This window comes from Chelonia mydas, chromosome 3 (assembly GCF_015237465.2).
Source record: "Chelonia mydas isolate rCheMyd1 chromosome 3, rCheMyd1.pri.v2, whole genome shotgun sequence".
Taxonomy (NCBI): Eukaryota; Metazoa; Chordata; order Testudines; family Cheloniidae; genus Chelonia; species Chelonia mydas.
In genome coordinates, this window is record NC_057851.1 from 87,106,832 (window position 1) to 87,127,723 (window position 20,892).

Sequence of the window (20,892 nt, forward strand, 5' to 3'; positions counted from 1 at the left end):
GACTGGGAGAGAGATCAGGTGTCCAACAGCTATCCTCTTCCTCACTGCTCCTCTTCTTTGAACTCTCCTTCCTCCCCCTCTTCTAATTAATTTCTTGCCCTGCAGACTGGGGAACTTTGGCATAGAACCTTGTCTCCTGAACGTGTCTGTTTTAGATGACATCCTTCTGTATAGTTGTATTTTAAGAGGCTGGATATTTGCTGGGGTCTTTATGTCATTCACTCTTCTCTATTACATATATTCTTATTTCTCCTAAGAGTCAGGGGTTATAAAGTAGCACTCATCTATCTCCTTCCCCAACAGCAGGCTTCTCTTTAGATCCTACACTGTGCCCTTCACTGTGGTACCTGCATGCCTAATGTCCTCAATGTCCTTCGGGTATATGGTGCATTGCAGCCAGGGCTGGGAATGGCAGGTTGTTTAGATATACCTGCTCTAGCTGTGCTTTAGTTAGTTCACTAAAAATAGAAGTGAGGATGTCACAGCCCAGGCTTCAGCATGGGCTGCACTAATCCTCCTGACACCCTGGATACATATTTGTTTGTGCATCTGGTATGGGTACATTCACATGAGCTTCCCTCCACAGCCCCGGCTGTAGGGTTGATGTAGTGTCATTACAACTTCAAAGATAAGTTCTCCTGTCAATGCAATGTGCAAGTAGGTCTCCTGATTTTCCATGGATTTCTGTGCCCAAGGTCAGTTCAAACAGTTATCTGTCTGCAGTGTAAATCCCCTGAAATAGCATTCACCCAAATATTGCCTCCATATGTGGGGCTGATTTAAGCAAGAGGTGGCAATTCAATTCGGGATCCTGAACTAACATGAGCACTCCTTAATTACTCTGTTGTAAATTGTTTTGGGCAGGGAAAGTGTCTCAGTCTATGAATGTCAAACGCTCCATAATATCAAAGTGATTTTTAATAAGAATAATCCTGAGTTTACACATGCTATCATTTTAGCTGTGACTAAATTAAGCACATTTATGTTAGCGCTGGTAAGACCAAGGCCAAATCAAATAAACCAAAGGTCTGTTCCATGACGAATTATCTGAGACCTGTTTTCCAAAAATGTTACATGACTGTTGGCCTTTGTGTGTAATGAAACTCCTGTTACAAATCTCCAGCCAAGAAATGCTCACTGTCACCAAGAGCTTTGGTTCCAAGAGAAAGAGTCACATGCCGAGGGAAGTGAAGTGATAGGCCTAATAATAATAATACCTAGCCTTACTTGGCGTTTACATCTTCCAAATGCTCTAGAATTCTTACCTAACTGATTCTCCCAACACCCCAGGAGGCAGGTAAGAGTTAGTATCTCCATTTTATAGATGGTCCAACTAAGGCACACTAGATTTCCTAGGATCTCCGCCAGTGTACTAACATGGGGGCAGCTCCACCAGCAGGTAGCAAGGGAGGATGCACTTGTGTACACAGGGCACTGGCATTTTTACCATCGGGGTGTCTAACCCAACTCAGAACAGGTAAAGATGACCCAATAAAGCTGCTTGCTGTCACTAGTGCCCTGCCTACACTTGTACTTCCACCATTGCTACCCACCAATGGAGCTGCAATGCTGGTAGCACAGTAGTGGAAGATTTCCCCCCAAAAGATAGTGTAAACCGACTTAAAATGTTAGTGACCTCCTTCACAAAGGTGCTGAGCAGTCACAGTTCCCACTGATTTCAACATATATTTTAGCCAAGACTGGTAGCACCACCTATTATTAAGGTTGCCCGACACTTCTCCCAATAAGACCGTTTTTCAGCGGCATATAATTTTGCCAAACTTCAACTGTTTGGGCTGAAATTTTCCATGCTGGGTGTCTGCCTCAGGCTGAATTGTTTTGGAACATTTCAGTCAAAATGGATGAGCCATTTTGTCTGTGCAACCTTAATTCATTCCTCTTGTGAGTATGCATTATGACTATGGTAACGATTGCAATAACAAGAATACCTCACCCTTTCTTTTGGCGATCTCCTCTGCAGTTTACAAATATCATCCAATTAATGTCCACAAGCCCACTGTGAGGGAGATAAGTAGTACTGTCCCCATTTTGTCACTGGTGAATTTGAGGTAAAGAAATCACTAAGGGTATCAGCGTCTGTCCGTCTGAACTTGTATGACAATGAATTCCTGAATCCTATTCCTTTTCTCAGAGCATTAGAACACGCTGTTCTCCCACTGCTCATAACCTTGGACACTTGTTTCATGTGAGATAGCATTTTCTGGCTGACAGACTTGTTGGGCCACAACCCGATCTCATTTACACTAGATGAAATCTGGAGTAACTCCCTTGATGCCAACGGAGTTACCCCAAATTTGTACCAATGTGAGATTGCTATGTGGCCCATTTAAACAAAATATTTTTCATGTCTAAAACACCTGCAACATTATGTTTTGTAACTACATCTCTATTTTACAACTACAAGAGCATTTACCTATTCTGCTTTGTTTAATCATACACAGAATGCCAGTTATAGAGAGAGTGATAAGCTACTAACTAAAAGCTAAGTTGTAAATAATATGGAACCAAGACATGATAATGAAAGAACAGAAGGAAAAGCTGAACTACAATGTTGCCTACTTTAAATTATCCTGTACCTTGTCAACAGGGGAAACAAGTGAGACTGAAGGCATTGTCTCAAACTCACCTTCAAAGGCATGGTTGAGGACTCCAGTAGAAAGCATTCTGTCCTCACGCTGGAGAGTGCAGCACATCGGAGAGTTTCTCAGTTCTTGCAGTTGGTCCTGAATATAACAGAACGTAGGCCTATTGTGAGGTTCTTGGGCCCAGCATTTTGTCATTAAATCCCGTCTAGAAAAAAATAAATGATAAAATAAAAGAATTAATTCTAATGTAATTATAGCCACCATTATAATGAAGCTATGTTAGTGGATCATTAAATCCTCACCACCAATAACTTTGAGGGCCAGATTTTCAGCTGAGGTAAACTGGCATATCTCCATTGACTTTAATGAGTCTATGGTGACTTACACTAGAATGTTTCATTAATGAACACATAGATGAACACGATAGGCTGGGGAAGAGTCAACACGGCTTTTATAAAGCAAAATCATGCCTCACTAATCTATTAGAATTCTCTAATGGTGTCAACAAGTATGTGGACAAGGGTGGTCCAATGGATATAGCATACTTGGACTTTTACAAAGTCCCTCACGAAAGGTTTATAAGCAGTATAGGAGTCATGGGATAAGAGGGAAGGTCCTCTCATGGATCAGTAACTGGTTAAAAGATAGGAAACAAAGGGTAGGAATAAATGGCCAGTTTTCACAGTGGAGAGAGGTACATAGTGGGGTCCCCACCAAAGATCTGTACTGGGACCAGTGCCATTAAACATATTCAGAAATGATCTGAAAAAGGGGGTAAACAGCGAGGTGTCAAAATGTGCAGACGATACAAAATTACTCAAGACAGTTAATCTCTCTGTCTGTTTTTTATTTAATCAAGCCTTTTACTGGGGAGGAACTCTCAATATAGGCCAGTGTTACAAGTACAACTGCTTAGTTACACACGTAATCAAAAATGTTTCTTCACCAAACTCAGCAGCAGAACTTTCATGGATAGCGAGGGGTTATGTGTGGAAACGATGGCCTCATCTACATTCAGGGACTACCATAATTCAGCTATTGGGGTAGCTGTGCTGGTACACACTCCGACATGTAGACAAGAGCCTTTTGGGGTTTGCATTGATTTAGCTCAATTGTTCAAACTTTGGTTTGCCTTTGTCTACACTTAGGGGTTCACGCCAGTGTAGTTATGCCAACTGATGGCCATCAATTACTATATCAGGGTTTGAGTGTCAATAAAGTCAATATTTACTTAAGTGTAAATGCTTGTAGATCACATAGTCCCTGTCCCAACTCAGTACTAGAATTTACCCCCTCCACTCCTACAGGGAAAGTGGATTATTATCTTCCTGGATTAACATTTTGATAAACAAATGGTGTGTGTGTGGGGGCATTCACATCCTCCTCCCTACCCATACAGTCCCTGCCCCTTCAAGGCCTTTTATGTCCTAGGCTTCATGTGAGTTCTACTTGTCCCTGCAGTGAAAGCCTACCACAAATTCCTAAACACTTCTTAATTGAAGTTGTTTGGCCTTTGAACCCTCTTCCTATCGGTGACGGTTTGTTTTGTAAAATGACAGTGAGCGAGCTGAAGTTCAGAGGAGACGATTAATGACTGCTGATGTCCAGTGCAGGTTCAATTGGGAAGCAGGAATGCCAAGAATCTAGGCATTCCATTAATAACTGAGCAAAGCAGCAACAAGCGATTTACTTTACTGACAGAATCGGCATGCAGGTGCTGAGTGGTTGGCCAATGAGATAAATGAAGGTACAAGACTTAAAGAGCTAATTCAGACTCCTAGCTTTTAAAGATCAGGTTATTGATCTTAGGCCCTCATCCTACAAGTTACAACGTGTGAACGACCCCCACCACCTCCGTGCAGTCCCCCTGAAGTATGGATCTCTGCAGGGGTCCACCTGCACATTGTAAATTGCAGGACTGAAGCCTTAGAGGGTTATTTCAGCTAAAACAGATTTTCCTTGTTCCTTTTGAAGGCCTAATTAATCTTTATCAAGGCAACATAGAGCCTTGAATAGCTTCCTACTAGAAATAAATTTCATGTGATATATTTGTTAAATACTCTCCAGCAATGATCCATGAAACTCATGCTGCTACTCACTAACCCCCTGCCGTAGAGGGCAGGGCTCACCAATTCTTCCCAAGCCACTTCTATAAAGCAGACGTTTGTGGGACTTTTACACCAGCGGGGATCTTGCATGTCAACTGGTCTCTCTTTCCATTTTTTGGACTGAATGCCAAATGCCCTGCTGTGACTACTTAGATGATAATAGCAACTTAGAATATAAGTCCTCCTCAGAGAGTTTAAAGGGTGAAATGGATTTGCTCCATCTCCCTCAAGCGACAGGCATATTGAGCCATTCTGCACATCAGTCTTTTTAAAAAATTTCATTTTAATGTAGTGCTTAAGATAGCCCGGAAAGGTGCTGTTTTTATCCACAGATATGTACAGAACAATCAGAAGAAGAATAAACTTCTCTCTTCTCACTTTGCCTCAACCTTTCTCTGTAGAGAGTACTTCTAGGGTGAGGGGGTGCCTGGTCTCCAAACACATTCCATCTATGGCTGGTTTTCTGAAATTGCCAACAAGGGTGCTAACCATTATGCTTATATAGGCACCTGTACACTAGGAACTAGACTGAGACTAAAATTCTTAAAGCCATCATGACTTCTATTGACTACTGAACTGGCTGCAGTCAAACCTGTGACCTATATAAGTGAAGGCTACATAGGCCATTACCAATCCACACATCTTATGTTTAACTGCTTGGATGTGATACATTCTGTGAGTGGCAATATAATGCACAGACTGAGAAAACCCAACTTCTGTACTCAAGTGATTAAATTTAAGGGACAGAAGATGAACTCTCTGAAATTACCACTGAATTTGATTAGATACATCTCTTGCTACAAGATTCATTCCCAATGCTGAATGTCCAAATTATATCTTGGTTCCTGCATGTACAACAACAAATATACACTATTTAATTTTAGGGCTGAATTTTCAGCCACAATCAAAGCTCTACACTCACAAACTGGGCCATTGGATGAGTAGCTAGCCAGCTGGGGCATGCAAATGCAGATTATTTTGTCTGCCAAAAAGAGAACACACTGAATGCTGCAGGGGAAAGCACTGCATGTGCAAAAGTTCCCAAGCAAAATGATGGGCAGGTGGACATGTGGCCCTCAGTATCTCATTAATATTCATGATTCTATTCAAACAAAATTAACTTACAGATCATCCGGACAATTGTTTGGCAACTGCAGCCTCCCTCCTGTTTGTACATGATGTAAAACATCAAGATTGGAATAACCTGGATATGGCTGATGACCCAGAGTTAAAGTTTCCCAAACCAAGACTCCAAAAGCCCTAAGGAAGGCAAAGGGAGAATTTTAATGAGCTTAATGGATGTCATAAATAGACAATTATGTCTACTGTTATTTAACCTAATTTTCGCTAACCTCTAAATAAGAAAAAACAGAGCGAAAGGGTTTTAATTTCATATGAACCAGTTCATACATTGTTAACCAGGTCTCTAGAAAAAACTACAGGAAGTAACCTATTATGCCACCTATCCTTCACGTACGTTGGGATCAATCCTGTAAGGAACTGAGCACCCTCACCCTCCACTGACACCTTGTAATAGACAATTGTATCATATTTATTTAAGAAGCCTCTAGTGGCGTCAATGGGCGTTACACTTGCTTAATATCACTCAGGAGGCAGTCAGCACCTACAATCTGGGGCCTGGACTTGAAGCACTATACATTTCCCTTATGTAAATAAAAAGAGTGAAAATTAAATGGCTGCAGTGAAGTACTGTTGAAAATTCTAACTGTGCTGATGCTAGGATCCAGACTGGGACAAAGGTCTAAAGAAGTGTATTAACAACTTAAGGTCATTGCGGAGCTTGGGGAAATAGTGCTAAGGAGAAAAGGTTTGCCTCTGTGGAGGATGCACCATTTGGTCTAATGGAAAGTGGAGTGGGAAGAATGTGATGTCAGCAGTCAGTTCATTGACAAAAAAAAGCAAAATAGACACTTTGTGGACAAACATATAAATTTGTTTTGGTCATGTGACCCTAGTTACTTCCAGCTGGACTGAAGTGAGACTCCATGGCTTTAAATAATGAAATATATACATGCAGGTATTTGTCAGAAGGCGGGACCTTTTATCAACTCAGGAAAACATCAACAAGCAGACATTATTTCCCTCAGTATAAAAATGACCAGAGATGGCACTATAAATAACACACCATTGCTACTGCAAACTGATTTTTCCCTGCTTTACTATTTATTATTTTTCCCACCTCTTTGTACCCCCAGGAACTTACCATACATCAGATCGGTTAGTAAACACACCATCAATAAGACTTTCAGGTGCCATCCATCTCACAGGGAGAAGCCCTTCTCCTCTTTTCCTGTAATAATCGTTTTTATAGACATCCCTCGCAAGTCCAAAATCCCCAATCTTCACTATTCGGGAGAGGCTGGTGTATTCCTTCACTGACACAAGGCAATTACGAGCTGCCAGGTCCCTAATATACAAGCATAAACAATGATGGAATTGTAATAGTTTTTGCCAGGCAATCATTTTCAGTTTAGTTTATTTTCTCCTACAAACTGTAGGTAACAACATGTAAGAGCTACAAGGAAATTAACCCTGTACCTATGAATGAAGTGCATTTTCTCTAAATAGACACAACCTTTGCAAATATCCAGACAGATAGCCAGAAGGTCAGCCACTTTTAGCAAAGGACCACAGAACTAAAAGAAAGAGAGGCAGTGATTAGCAATGTCTTCCATCTTTACAAAGGCAAAACAAAAAAGACCACTTGTTATGACAAAATTTATTGCTTGTCTCCTTTTGAGATGACCAGAGATTTTCAAAAGTGCAAAAAGCAGGTAGGTGCAAAATCTCTGTATATTACCAGGACAGACAACTCTGGGTATTCATGATTCAAGAACAAGGGGATTCTCTATTATCTAAGTAATATCAGTGAGAGATAGCAAAACAAACCCTATTTGCCGACTTCAGAGTAACATAATACTTACTGACGTCATATATAATGACATATATAATGGGAGATATATGTACCATGTACTGGGAGAATTGGGCCTCTGGAGATTATCCCCCACCTTTAAGGCATTATTGAGGACAGGCTAATTACTCAAGAGCTAATCACTAAACACTCTCATCAGGCCAGAGACAAGCAAACTTTCTGTAGTATGGATCAATAGCTAAGATCAGTACACTGGATCTGGACTAGGCATAGGAATGGCGGTGAATTAGGTTGTTGCTACAATGCCATAAAATCCTGGCTTTAAGTCATCCTTGCCAGTGACTTTTTAATCCATGTTATTATTCCACATACTAAATATGAATCACCTGAGTAAGAGATTTATCCCTCCTCCCCAACCCTTCATTAGTTGGTAGATCTCCCCTAGCATATAAACTCTTTGAGACAGGGACAGTGTCTTCCTATATGTCTGAGAACTGCCTTTCCATTATAGATGCTTCTGCAATACAAATCATAAAAAGAGAAAATATTATATTATCAGCCTTATTTATGCCTATTTGGGGTACATGATTTTACTAGGTAAATTCAATGGGCATTTTAGGACTAAAAATGTTTTTTGAAAATATAGTCCTAGGCCTATTGGCAGATCAAGCTACTGCCACACAAGAGACCTGAAGTTGGTTATGAGCTCAATGTTGAGTTCCTGGGCTGCTATGAAGAAGCCAGTCCAGAGACCTTCAGATGGAAAAAAGGGTTGGACAGACACAGGGCCTTTCACCAAGGGGAAAAGAGGAAAACGGTGGGATCCTTCAGGAATGCCACCAGCAGCTAAAAATAAAACATACCTTTTGGAGTCCACTGCCTACCTTTTGCCCTCTGGCTCCTCGTAAATAGCTGAGTAGATCTCCTCCTTCCATCAGTTCCAGGATAATGTACTGGGGTTCATTCAACAGACAAACTCCAAGTAACTTCAGGATGTGGGGGTGATCAAATTTGCTGAAAAAAACAAAACATATGTAGGAGGAAAAATCCAACAAAAATCATGGACTTTACTAGCTAACTGGACTTGCACCCATTTCCTGCTACCAGTACTGTACTAAGTGTTTCATCTCTAAAATTCTGTCTGTACCAATTGTAGGCTTTTGACACTTGCAAAGTTCTGTATCTCCTCAACCTTAAAGAGAGCTCAAGTATATATACCAAAAATGTAGCTTTATGTTACTCTATGGGGTAGGGTGGTTAGGCATGGACTCTTCAGAGTGTTCCTTAGGGTGACCAGATGTCCTGATTTTCTAGGGACAGTCCCAATATTCGGGGCTTTGTCTTATAGAGGCGCCTATTCCCCCCCCCCCCCAATGTCCTGTCCTGATTTTTCACACTTGCTATCCAGTCACCCTAGTGTTCCTAGAAAAAAGGAAGTGTGCAGAGGAAGAATACCCATGTGATTGTCTCCTCTTGGTTGAAGTTAATATGAACTGCAATCTGTCCTTGATATTCTGGAGATTTACTACATTTATAGTGTTTTCTGCAACATAACATTAAATGAGAAAAAAGAGGACATTTTACAGTTACTATTATTAGAGTGGAATGACTCACCCAGAGAAGTCCATTCCAGCATATAGTCTGTGGGGCAACATATCATCTTAGTGCAGAGGAGCTTCAGCAGCTTTGCCATAGCTTTGTGCTCATGTAACGCTGACAGACCCTGGTCGTCAGCAGGGAGCATCGAACCGGCAGCCTCTGGAGCTTAGTGCATGAGCCTCTACCACATGAGCTAAAAGCTAACTGGCTGTTAGCTAAGGCTGTAGAGCAGACTCGTTTTTCTCTCTCTCGCTTTAAATGGTCTCGGTGCCACTAGATGGGACATAACACCATAACCTGGAGGTGTGTGGGTTACATACTTCCCCTAGCCAAGGAAGTGCATCCTGAGCTTCAGAGACTTCCCAGCTGGAATCGTGGATGAGCCCCCACTTGTAACGCCAACATACCCCGGTCATGGGCGAGCAAGATCGAACTTGGGGCCTCTGGAGTCAACTGTTGACCTGGGTCAACTGGCTCTTAGCTAAGGCTTTAGAGCAAACGCATTTAACTCTCTCTCTTAAAGTGGTCTTGGTGCCACTAGATGAGACAGAACACCACACCCAGGAGGTGTGTGGGTTACACTAGATTGTCATGAATTTCGACTAACCAACCGTCTAAAGAAGACTCTGATTATGGCACAAGGTGTGTTGGCTGCACCAGAGATTTCAATAGCTGACACCATACTAGATATTGTGCACAAGTTCTGCTATCTAGGATCATCTGTACTGGAGAACTTATTGCGAGATGACAAGCTTAATTCTTGCATCAGCAGCCGCCATATTCAGCCAGCTAACCAAGGGCATGTGAGATAACAGGAAACTAACACTGAACACCAAGATACACATCTAGCAGACTTGCATTTTGTGCACATTGCTGTTGGGTGGCGAGGCCTGGACCACCTACCACAGACATGAAAGAAGGCTAAACATCTTTCACACACCTGCTGTCTTTGCCGTATTCTAAATATCAAGCGGGAAACCAAAGTTCCTGACACTTGAGAAAGCAACATTGCCAAGTCTAATCACTCTTCTCGAACACAGATGTCTCCGTTGGCTTGGTCATCTGCACCCAATGGAAGATGAACATAGTCCAAAGGATTTCCTGCATGGAGAACTTGCAAATACCCTGAGGCCACTAGACTGACCTAGGGTCAGGTACAAGGACGTTTGCAAGAGGGACTTGAAAAGAGGGACTTCAACATTGACACCATAAGCTGGGAAAGGTGCAGCTAGCAACAGGCTGCTCTAGAGGCCTGCACTTTACCACAGAGTCAAAGAGCTGAAGGGAGTGGCTGTGAGAGAGGAAAGTGAAGAGAGCGAATAGCAAAGTGCAGCAGTTCTCAAGCTCTAGTAATGAGCTGACTTCTTCCTCTGGCCCTGTACCTTACGCCTGCGTTATCTGTGGCAAGGACTGTCACTCAAGAATTGGACTTTTTAGCCACTTGTGATGCTGCCGAATGACACACAGTAACTGAACTTTTTTGGCACTTACACCATCATTTTTTGAAACAGATGGTTGCCATCGTATAGTCTTTAGGGGCAAATGACCATAGATTCATGAGAGTTAGAGATGTAAAAGACCTATTAGGTTACGCAGCCCAACCACTTGCTTATGCAGTATTGCTTCCTATAGTACATTTTCAAGGGAAATCTAAAACTGTGTGAAGAATACTTGCAATCGCATCTGTTTGCATGCATAAACCCATTAAACAGACTTTTATGTGTCCAAACAAATAGGGATATTATAGGGACACTCTAAAATCTAGTACATTTCAAAGAAGGAATTAAAAGCAGTGCCAGATTCTGTCAGTTTCTGTGATTCTACAATCTCAATTTCTTATGATTTAAAATGGTTTTCTCTCCCCGCTGCTGCGTGAAAGATTCTAAACAATCTGGGAAACTATCCAGGGGATAGAGTGAAACTGACTTTAGTCAAAGTGCTGTCAAATGTAAACAAACAAATAAAACGGAGAAACTTTTTTCCTCTAACCTCTCTCAGTTCCAGGAATCTTAGGTGTTGCTTGTAACAATAGTAGGTAAAAACTTTTCCGTGAGAAGTGTGATTTTTAAGTTGACAGTTCCCTTCCCCGGCCTGGCACATACCTCTCAATCATACATAAACTCTGGCTCTCAAGAACAATAGTAAGAGTAGGAGCACCTGGTACTTCCCTTACAAGTCTCCAACCGTTTCTCCACAGACTTGTCATTCTTCATCTCCTGAGATTTTGCAATATATTTTTGAACACAAGAGACTCAGTTACCAATATCCAATATCAAATGGTTGTTTGAAAACAGAATGTAACCCAAGTATTTTATCACTGGTGCATAATAATAGTAACAGAAGCAATGTATACTCCTTGTTTAAACACAACAGTGTGCATAGCATTACAGTCTGCATTGCAATATTCATTTAGACAGACAAGCAACAGAAAGGTTATATTTAGATAAAAAGCACATCAGGATTTTTTAAACAGCTGCAATTATGTTGCCCAGTCAGTCCTCAGCTTCAATAATTTATGAGACCTAACAGATAAATATCAAGCATCTACCATTAGACCTTCTCGACAGCTAATGAAAATCTCTCCCGTTTTGGTAAGTGCCTCACATGAAAATTCAGTAACAAATGAAACACATGAAAAAGTTCCTGGTTTAGTGAAGGTTAATGGGAACAATGAATTTTTAAATTTTGTTTCATATTCTGCCTATCTCTAAGTCCCATTGTGTGTGTTCGTGTGTGTAAATTTAATTGTACTAATTTTCAGGGGTCTCTATTTCCAGGAATTTTGTGTTTAAATTATTTATCTGTAAGAAATAATGCAGTAAGTAGGGATGCATAAAATATTTTGTCTACAGATATATACCATATTCATTTTACCTAGAAAAATATATGTTTGTAGTATCTTAGTGACAAGCAGACTGGTTTTAAGTTAAACTCTTATTAGGAACAGTAACGATGTATAAAACTAAGGTAACAAACTTTCCTAAAGTCCTCCAGGAAGTGAAGAGTTGTCACACTTTTTGGAGAACTTATTCTATAGCACAATGTAGCTGGAACTTAAGGTCGCAAAGGGAAGGCTACTTACCTTACAGTAAGTGGAGTTCTTAGAGATGTGTTCTCCCTGTGGGTATTTGCTGTAGGGTGTGCATCTGCTATGTGCGCCCAGGACCAGAAATTCTTCAATCACAGTGTCAGTTATGTAAGAACATAAGAAGGGCCATACTGGGTTAGACCAAAGGTCCACCTAGCCCAGTATCCTGTCTTCCGACAGTGGCCAATTCCTGGTGCCCCAGAGGGAATGAACAGAACAGGTAATCAAGTGATCCATCCCCTGTCGCCCATTCCCAGCTTCTGGCAAACAGAGGCTAGGGACACCCTCTCTGAACATCCTGGCTAACAGCTATTGATGAACCTATCCTCCATGAATTTATCTAGTTCTTTTTTGAACCCCTTCAAAAACACAACATCCTCTGACAAAGAGTTCCACAGGTTGACTGTGCGTTGTGTGAACACTTCCTTTTATTTGTTTTAAACCTGCTGCCTATTAATTTCATTTGGTGACCCCTAGTTCCTGTGTTATGAGGAGGAGTACATAACACTTCCTTATTTACTTTCTCCCCACCAGTCATGATTTTATACACCTCTATCATATCCCCCTTAGTCGTCTCTTTTCCAAGCTGAAAAGTCCCAGTCTTATTAATCTCTCCTCATATGGAAGCTGTTCTATACCCCTAATCATTTTTGTTGCCCTTTTCTGTACCTTTTCCAATTCCAATATATCTTTTTTGAGATGAGGCGATCACATCTGCACGCAGTATTCAAGATGTGGGCGTACCATGGATTTATAGAGAGGCAATATGATACATTCTGTCTAATCCCTTTCCGAATGATTCCCAACATTCTGTTAGCTTTTTTGACTGCTGCTGCACATTGAGTGGATGTTCTCAGAGAACTATCCACAATGACTCCAAGATCTCTTTCTTGAGTGGTAAAGCTAATTTAGGCCCATCTTTTATATGTATTTTGGGATTATGTTTTCCAATGTGCAGTACTTTGCATTTATCAACACTGAATTTCATCCGCCATTTTGTTGCCCAGTCAACCAATTTTGTGAGATCCCCTGTAACTCTTCACAGTCTGCTTTGGACTTAATTATCTTGAGTAGTTTTGTATCACCTGCAAATGTTGCCACCTCACTGTTTACCCCTTTTTCCATTGGTCCACATCTGCAATGCTATGCCTTCTCATGCCACAAACCGAGGGCATAAATGGTGGTGCCAACAGTCTGCCCCTTCAGTTCCTATTCCACAGTGAATCACGTGAGGATCCAAATCAGAGGGGAAGGAGAGCAGGTCAGGAATACCCACAAGTACCACACATCTCAAAGAAATCCAGTTGTTATAAGGTAAGTAACCTTCCTTGCTTCTTCTAGTGCTGGTCCCTATCTGTGTTCCCGCTAAGCTGCACGATTGGGTGGCTGACCAGGAGTGATTCAAGTGCCATGCACTTGATTAGCAGAGCTGCACACATCTGGCAGCATGTGTTCAGGTACCCCTCCCCCTGCTACTTTGCAGCCATGTTGCTCCTGCCCTCTACCTTGGAGCCCCTGGCCAACTGTGGGCTGTGCAGAGTGGGGGGAAGGGGGAGGCACTGATGTCAGGGTGTCCCTCTCCCCCTGCCCTTGTACCCCATCTCTGCAGAGCAGGGGAGTGGGGACAGGGATAGGGAGCAGGAGAGCTGCTGCAGTCTGAGGTCTGAACGAGCCTTCCGGGTGGTGAGTGAGTGCCTTAAAAAGACAGCCCATGGTCTCTCAGAGATGTCCCCAGCAGCCAGCGCACGCACTCTCACTCACACACACACACACACACACACACACACACACACACACACACACACACACACACACACACACACAGAGTCATAAATATAAAGGGAAGGGTAAACACCTTTAAAATCACTCCTGGCCAGAGGAAAAACCCTTTCACCTGTAAAGGGTTAAGAAACTAGGATAACCTCGCTGGCACCTGACCAAAATGACCAATGAGGAGACAAGATATTTTCAAAGCTTGAGGGGGGGAGAAACAAAGCTTCTCTCTGTCTGTGTGATGTGGGAACAGAAAAGGAATGGAGTCTTAGAACTTAGTAAGTAATCTAGCTAGCTATGCATTAGATTCTTTTTTGTTTAAATGGCTGATAAAATAGCTGTGCTGAATGGAATGGATATTCCTGTTTTTGTCTCTTTTTGTAACTTAAGGTTTTGCCTAGAGGGATTCTCTATGTTTTGACTCTGATTACCCTGTAAGGTATTTACCATCCTGATTTTACAGAGGTGATTCTTTTACTTTTTCTTCTATTAAAATTCTTCTTTTAAGAACCTGATTGCTTTTTCATTGTTCTTAAGATCCAAGGGTTTGGGTCTGTGTTCACCTATGCAAATTGGTGAGGATTTTTATCAAGCCTTCCCCAGGAAAGGGGGTGTAGGGTTTGGGGAGGATTCTGGGGGGAAAGACGTTTCCAAGAGGGCTCTTTCCTGGTTATATATCTGTTAGATGCTTGGTGGTGGCAGCAATAAAGTCCAAGGGCAAAAGGTAAAATAGTTTGTACCTTGGGGAAGTTTTAACCTAAGTTGGTAAAAATAAGCTTAGGGGGTTTTCATGCAGGTCCCCACATCTGTACCCTAGAGTTCAGAGTGGGGAAGGAACCTCCACACACACACACACACACACACACACACAGAGTCTCTCCCCTCCCCCCTGCCCATGTACCCCATCTCCACAGAGCAGGGAAAGGGGCAGTGCTCAGAAGCAGGAGAGCTGCTGTGGTCTGAGGTCTGAATGAGCCTTCCCACAGTCAGTGAGGGTACCTTAAAGAGACAGTGCACAGCGTCTCTCAGAGACTTCCCTAGTAGCCAGCACACACACTGTCTGTGTGTGTGCATGTGTGTGTGTGTGTCTGTCTGTCTCTCTCTCTCTCTCTCACACACATAGTCTTTCACCCTTACCTCCCAACACATACTTGTATTATTGTTGTTGTTACTTCTTGGTACTTCCTGCAATGCACAGATATTCTCTGTAATTTTATTTTTTCAAAGTGTTATTTGAGTTTTTTGACTGGTCTATGCATTTCATCATTTTTATTTCTCTCTTACACTTTAATGTAATTCTTTGAGTAGTGAGTTCTAAAATGCCTAACCTGTGCTGGCTGGAGTAATTATCCCTATGGTAACTTTTTAAAACTATGTATTTTATCTAGGTTTTTGGTTTCTACTGGTGGTGCACATCCACACATACTTTGGTGCACATAACAAAATTTATTCCGCACATGGATGGAAAAAATTAGAGGGAACATTAGTACTGTATTAACTATGGGTGATTCCCAAACCATGTTTATTTTGGAGAAGGGTGCAAGAAGGTACCTGGCACCTCAGACTCTGGGACTGCTGAACCAAAGGATGCATCATCTGCCAAGGCATAAGTCAGAGCGTAGTGCCAAGTCAATGTACTGACAGAGCTCCAAGTAGTTGCCCTGCAGATTTTGGAAAGAGGGACACCTTGCAGTGATACTACTGGGGCAGCCTGTGCCCTATGTGGGTGACCTTTGGTACAACATGGAGGAGGAGGAATTTCTTCAGGCTGATAACAAAGGAGGATGCAGCCAGAGATTCACCTCAAGAATCTGTGGGAAGATATGGCCTTGCCCTTCGTTCCAGCAAATGAAATATATAGTCGAGAAGCTCCTCAAAATGGCTTTGTCCAATCCAAGTAGAAAGCCAGGGAGAGACTTTCATCTAAAGCATGTCATCTCCTTTCATCTCTCAGATGGGGCTTCGGGTGAAATACAGGTAGATGAATCATTTGACTCAGATGGAAATCCGACAGGACCATAAGAACAAACACAGGATCTAGGCCACCGTCAGCAATAAATACAGGAAGAAGCATGAAGCCAAGGGCTCAAAGAACAGCCTCATAAGTGCTTCTAGTACTAAATTCAGATCCCAGGGAGAACAAGATACCAGAGGGGAAATGCTAACAAAGCCTTTAAGGACTGGACTGTCATGAGATAAGTGCAAACTGAGTAACTCTCTCTTGGAGGGTGAAATGCACTGATAGCCGCGAGATGCACTCTCAGTGAGCTGACTGGAAGTCTTGATACCTTTAGGGAGAGGAAGTCATGCAGGATACTGGAAAGTTAGGACTTTTCCAGAGAGAGGTGATGTTGCTGGTACCACAAGGAAAAGCACTTCCATTTAGCAGCATAACACTTCAGTGTAAAAGGTTTTCTAATATTAAGCAAGATATATTGCACTCCTTTTGAGCAGGTTCATTCAAAGTCTGTCACCCAATCACCAGAAACCAGGCTGGGAGCTGTAGGGAAGCCTGGCTGGGATAAGTTTCAGAGTAGCAGCCATGTTAGTCTCTAAGGTGCCACAAGTACTCTTTTTCTTTTTGCGGATACAGACTAACAAATTTATTTGAGCATAAGCTTTCGTGAGCTACAGCTCACTTCATCGGATGCATGCATCTAATGAAGTGAGCTGTAGCTCACAAAAGCTCAAGCTCAAATAAATTTGTTAGTCTCTAAGGTGCCACAAGTACTCCTTTTCTTCTGGCTGGGATAGTTGATTCTGCCCCCATACTGAGAGAGAAGTGTTGGTGATGATTGTAGGTGAATGCACATATGAGGGGTCATTTGTAGGGCCATCATAGGCTATTATAATTACTGTTGCTCTGTCATTCTGTATTTTCCAGAGAACATGAGGCATGAGGGGAATGGGAAGGAAGTTATACATTAATGGTTTTGACCATGGAAGCAGGAAGGTATCCCCTCTAGAGTCCAGACCCTGGCCATTGAAAGAGCAATAGTTTGCCATTTCTTGTTTTCTTGGGTGGCAAAGAGGTCCCAGAATGGGTACCCCCATTGGTGGAAGATTTGCTGAACCACTGAAGAGTTGAGCTCCCACTCATAGTCCTTGTTGAACTGCCTGCTGATCTGATCTGCCAGGGAATTCATGAATCCCAGAAGGTGCAATGCGGAGAGGGTGATGTGATGGATGCACCAGTTCCATAGCTGTACCATGTCCCTTCAGAGCAATCTAGCCCATGGAAATAATGTCCACAACCCATTTGCCAAAGGTTCAGATTGACCATCATGGAAGGAAACGGGTTAGGTGAGTGCCAAATGGGGGTGATGGTGGTGACAGAACAACTGGTTAATGGCTCTTGAGCAATCCATAAAAGCACCGTTTTAGAGGGCTGATGAGTTTGGAGGGAAGATATTAATGGAGCAGTGTATCTGCCTTGTTGCAGTCATGAGAATCTTTCAGTGTGTGGAGTTCTTCATACATCTTCTTGCTGAAGAGGGTGTTCCCTTCTAAAGGGAGGGCCTCCTCTGTTGTTTGTACCTTAGGGAACCCAGATGTCTGTAACCAGTAAGCTCATCTCATGACCAGCAAGGTTGCTATTGAGCAGGATGCCATGTCCACTAATGATGACCTGGCCTTCCCCTCACCAGGTATGGCCTGAAATTGAGGCTTACTCAATATGGACATTATGGTCATTCACAATCCTGAAGAGCAAGCTGACTGAAGAGAAGTTCTTCGTACCAATGGTCCAGCCTCTCAGCCTCTTTCTCTGAGGGGTTGGATTTTTGGGTGATGGAGTCTACTGCATTCAGGGGCTATCCGGACTACCAGCAAGTTTGGGTGATAATATAAGTATTTTGTCCCCAGAGGGGACAAAATATCTATTCTTGGCTCGCTCTTTCTCTCTCTCTCTCTCTCAGGTGGCCAAGGTCCTCCAAATGGCCTTAGCCGGGTCCAAGATGGCTTCATTCATGGATAAGGACATCTTGGCAGGAGCTGCAGAGTGGAGGATGGCTAAAAGCTTTGCATGTAGGTCCTGCACTTCCTCCAATGGGATTTGGAGGGTGTCAGCTATCCTCCTAAGCAGTTCTTGGTATAGCCTGTAATTGTCAGGCAGAGTGGGGAAGATTGGCAATACCACCTCATCTGGGGACGAGGATGAAGCCGTAGAGGGTTCTGGCCGTACCAGCTGCTCCAGCTGTGTCTCTTGATATTCTGCCAGAGCTTTCTCTCTAAACGCTGGAGGCTGACATTGGTATCTGAAGTATTACGATTCTGGGCCCAGTGGCAAGGGTTCCATGCACCCTAATGTGACCACATAGGGTCATATGGGTAGGGAGGTGGACCATATGTTGGTACCAGTACTCCTTTGGGGGTGAATATGGGTCCTGGGCAGGGGAGGGTCCCCATGAAGCCCTGTCAGGTCTAAACTCTTATAGGGAAGCCCTTGTCATAACTGGTTTACCATCTCTTGTTCTCGGAGTAGAATTTCTCTGATTCAAGAGGCAGTGCCATTGGTGTCACCTGGGTGAGGGTGGTATGGCTGGAGGTGGGACAGAGACAGCATCCTGATATCATAGTTCTGTTGGAGGTGGGGTTGGGGAAGAGATGGTGTTTCAATGTGTAACACCGACAGACCTCGGTCGTCGGCAGACAGGATCAAAGCTGGGGCCTCTGGAGATTAGTGCATGAGCCTCTACCGCATAAGCTAAAAGCCAACTGGCCCTTAGCTAAGGCTGTAAAGCACACTCATTAACCTTTAAGTGGTCTTGGTGCCATGCGAGGGGACAGAACACCACGCTCAGGAGGTGCGTGGGTTACAAATATCCTATACTAACACTGGTTACATGAGGACCAGGGACTCTGGATCCAGGTAGGTTGCCAGAACATCTTGAAGGGCGCATCTCAGTTGAGCTGTAAGAGAACTGGCTGGAGTCTTTGGTTTCAGGACCGATGGTGCAGGCTTAGGGGCACAGTATGACACTGCCAGCGTAGAGGGTGTGCACTGCTTACTATCTTTGCACCACTAGAGGACAGTTTTGGAACAGCAGAAGCTGCTGGTATCATCGATGCCTGCCCAATCTCACCATGAGTTCTAGGTGAACCCTGTATGGGGCGCAGAGTCTTGTCCAAACCTGAGAGAAGGAGTGAAACTGCTCTCCTGTCTGAGGACCTATGAACAGACTTCTCTGCTCTTTTGTGCTTCTTTCCCTTGTCATGCTTCCACTTGGTCTTTCGGCTTGGTGGGACAATCTGCCAGTGGAGCCATGCTCAGTGATTCAGGTGAAGAGTTGGAGAATGGGATGGCCCTGGATCTGATCTAGGTCTCATGGTTAGCTCCATAAGAGGTTGGCAGACCTGGAACTCCAAGAGCCTGCCTGGTACAGGGGGAGACAAGTGGATAGAATGCATGACTCCCCGAAGCAGTGGGGGCTGGTATTGTGAGGGTCACTCAGAAGGAGATTTAGGGACAGACAAGGCAGATTTGAAGCGAGGAACCCTGGGCATAGGGGAGACAGGTTGGGGGAAGGAACCTCCCCAACTCTAACTAACTAACTAAACTAGATTTAAGCTAACCAACTATGTAAACGTAAGAATGAAATAACTATTTACAATTATTTACAGGTAAAACATCAAGTGAAAGAAAAGAATACAGGTGGATTCTGTCCCAGACCACGGGCAGTAGAAGACAAACCAAAGAGGCACACCCACACTGAATACTCAGAGAGACCAACACTCAAAGAAGAAGGGAAAGGATGCATTCAAAAGTCAGGAAATGCACATAAAACCTTAACTCCTCTCCTTTATGAAACTGCATTTTGATAGTCTTTAATTACATAATCACATATAAGTATTTTCATAGGAGCCCTGTCTCATTCCATGCTCGGTTCAGCAAATTAGCAAAGGAAATGTGACACTGATTTTTAAAAAACTTCTGGAAACAGAAGCAAAGAGGGAGTATGCACACAATATAATTGCTATCTATCTGTCTATTATAATTCAATAATATTATATTTTCAGTATGGGAAATTGAATTCCAAATTTTCAATACTGGCTTCTTATTGTGAGTGCCCAAATTTAAAGTCAGAGAATTGCAAGTGCACCTCTGAAAATTAAGCCTTGTTCATATTCTTATGCTCCTAAGTGAAGTTTTTATCTCAAATCATGGCACATTCACTGGGGACTCCAGAGAACCTGGATTTCCAGCTCAAACACTGACGTCTTCATGTAAATTCATTCTCAAAGGACATGTACATATATCATATATTTGCGCCCTGAATGGGTAAAGATATGTGGCAACCTCTACTGGTGAATGTGCACATATTAAAACCAACTTTCAACAAGGAATTAAAACTTTGGGGCCTATTCTTATCCTGATAAACTGGGACTGTCAAATACCACCCCATTATTATTAATATTGCTATTGTTACTATTATATTAATTGGCTCAGAGGGAGGAGCAGCGAGGCTGAAACATCCCAGTCCAAAGGTCCAGTCAATCCATGAAATTAGTGCAATAAAATTTCAATCTCCATCTACTCTGCAAACAAATTTTGCAGCTTCATTTTGGTATGATTCATTAGGGATGCTTTAATTCTTTAGCAAAAATAAGGGACACAAAAAATACCCACAAACCCCATTCAGATGAAAGTGATTCTCTAATCCCTCCTGAAGGCCAGAGCCTTCGTTTAGATCATTCTTGAAAGAAATTTTGTGGCAGATCCAGCATTACCTCATCAAGTGTGCCTCCTTCAGGAACTCACTCTTCTCATAGTCTGTCGCACCCTTCTTCAAAGTCTATGCAACACAAGGCCAAAACAAGTAGTTA

The 20,892-nt window shown here is 42.7% G+C and overlaps 1 protein-coding gene across 1 annotated transcript in view; it reads right to left on the reverse strand.

Moving 5' to 3' along the window:
• ROS1 (ROS proto-oncogene 1, receptor tyrosine kinase) overlaps positions 1-20,892 on the reverse strand; it is a 110,366-nt gene that overhangs the window by 8,084 nt on the left and 81,390 nt on the right. Inside the window, exons 38-43 of the mRNA XM_043543138.1 lie at positions 20,797-20,861; positions 8,492-8,621; positions 7,274-7,371; positions 6,939-7,142; positions 5,840-5,974; positions 2,648-2,811 (exon numbers count right to left, since the gene is read on the reverse strand). Coding sequence (XP_043399073.1) covers positions 2,648-2,811; positions 5,840-5,974; positions 6,939-7,142; positions 7,274-7,371; positions 8,492-8,621; positions 20,797-20,861 — 796 coding nt within the window. The remainder of the gene's footprint in view (positions 1-2,647; positions 2,812-5,839; positions 5,975-6,938; positions 7,143-7,273; positions 7,372-8,491; positions 8,622-20,796; positions 20,862-20,892) is intronic.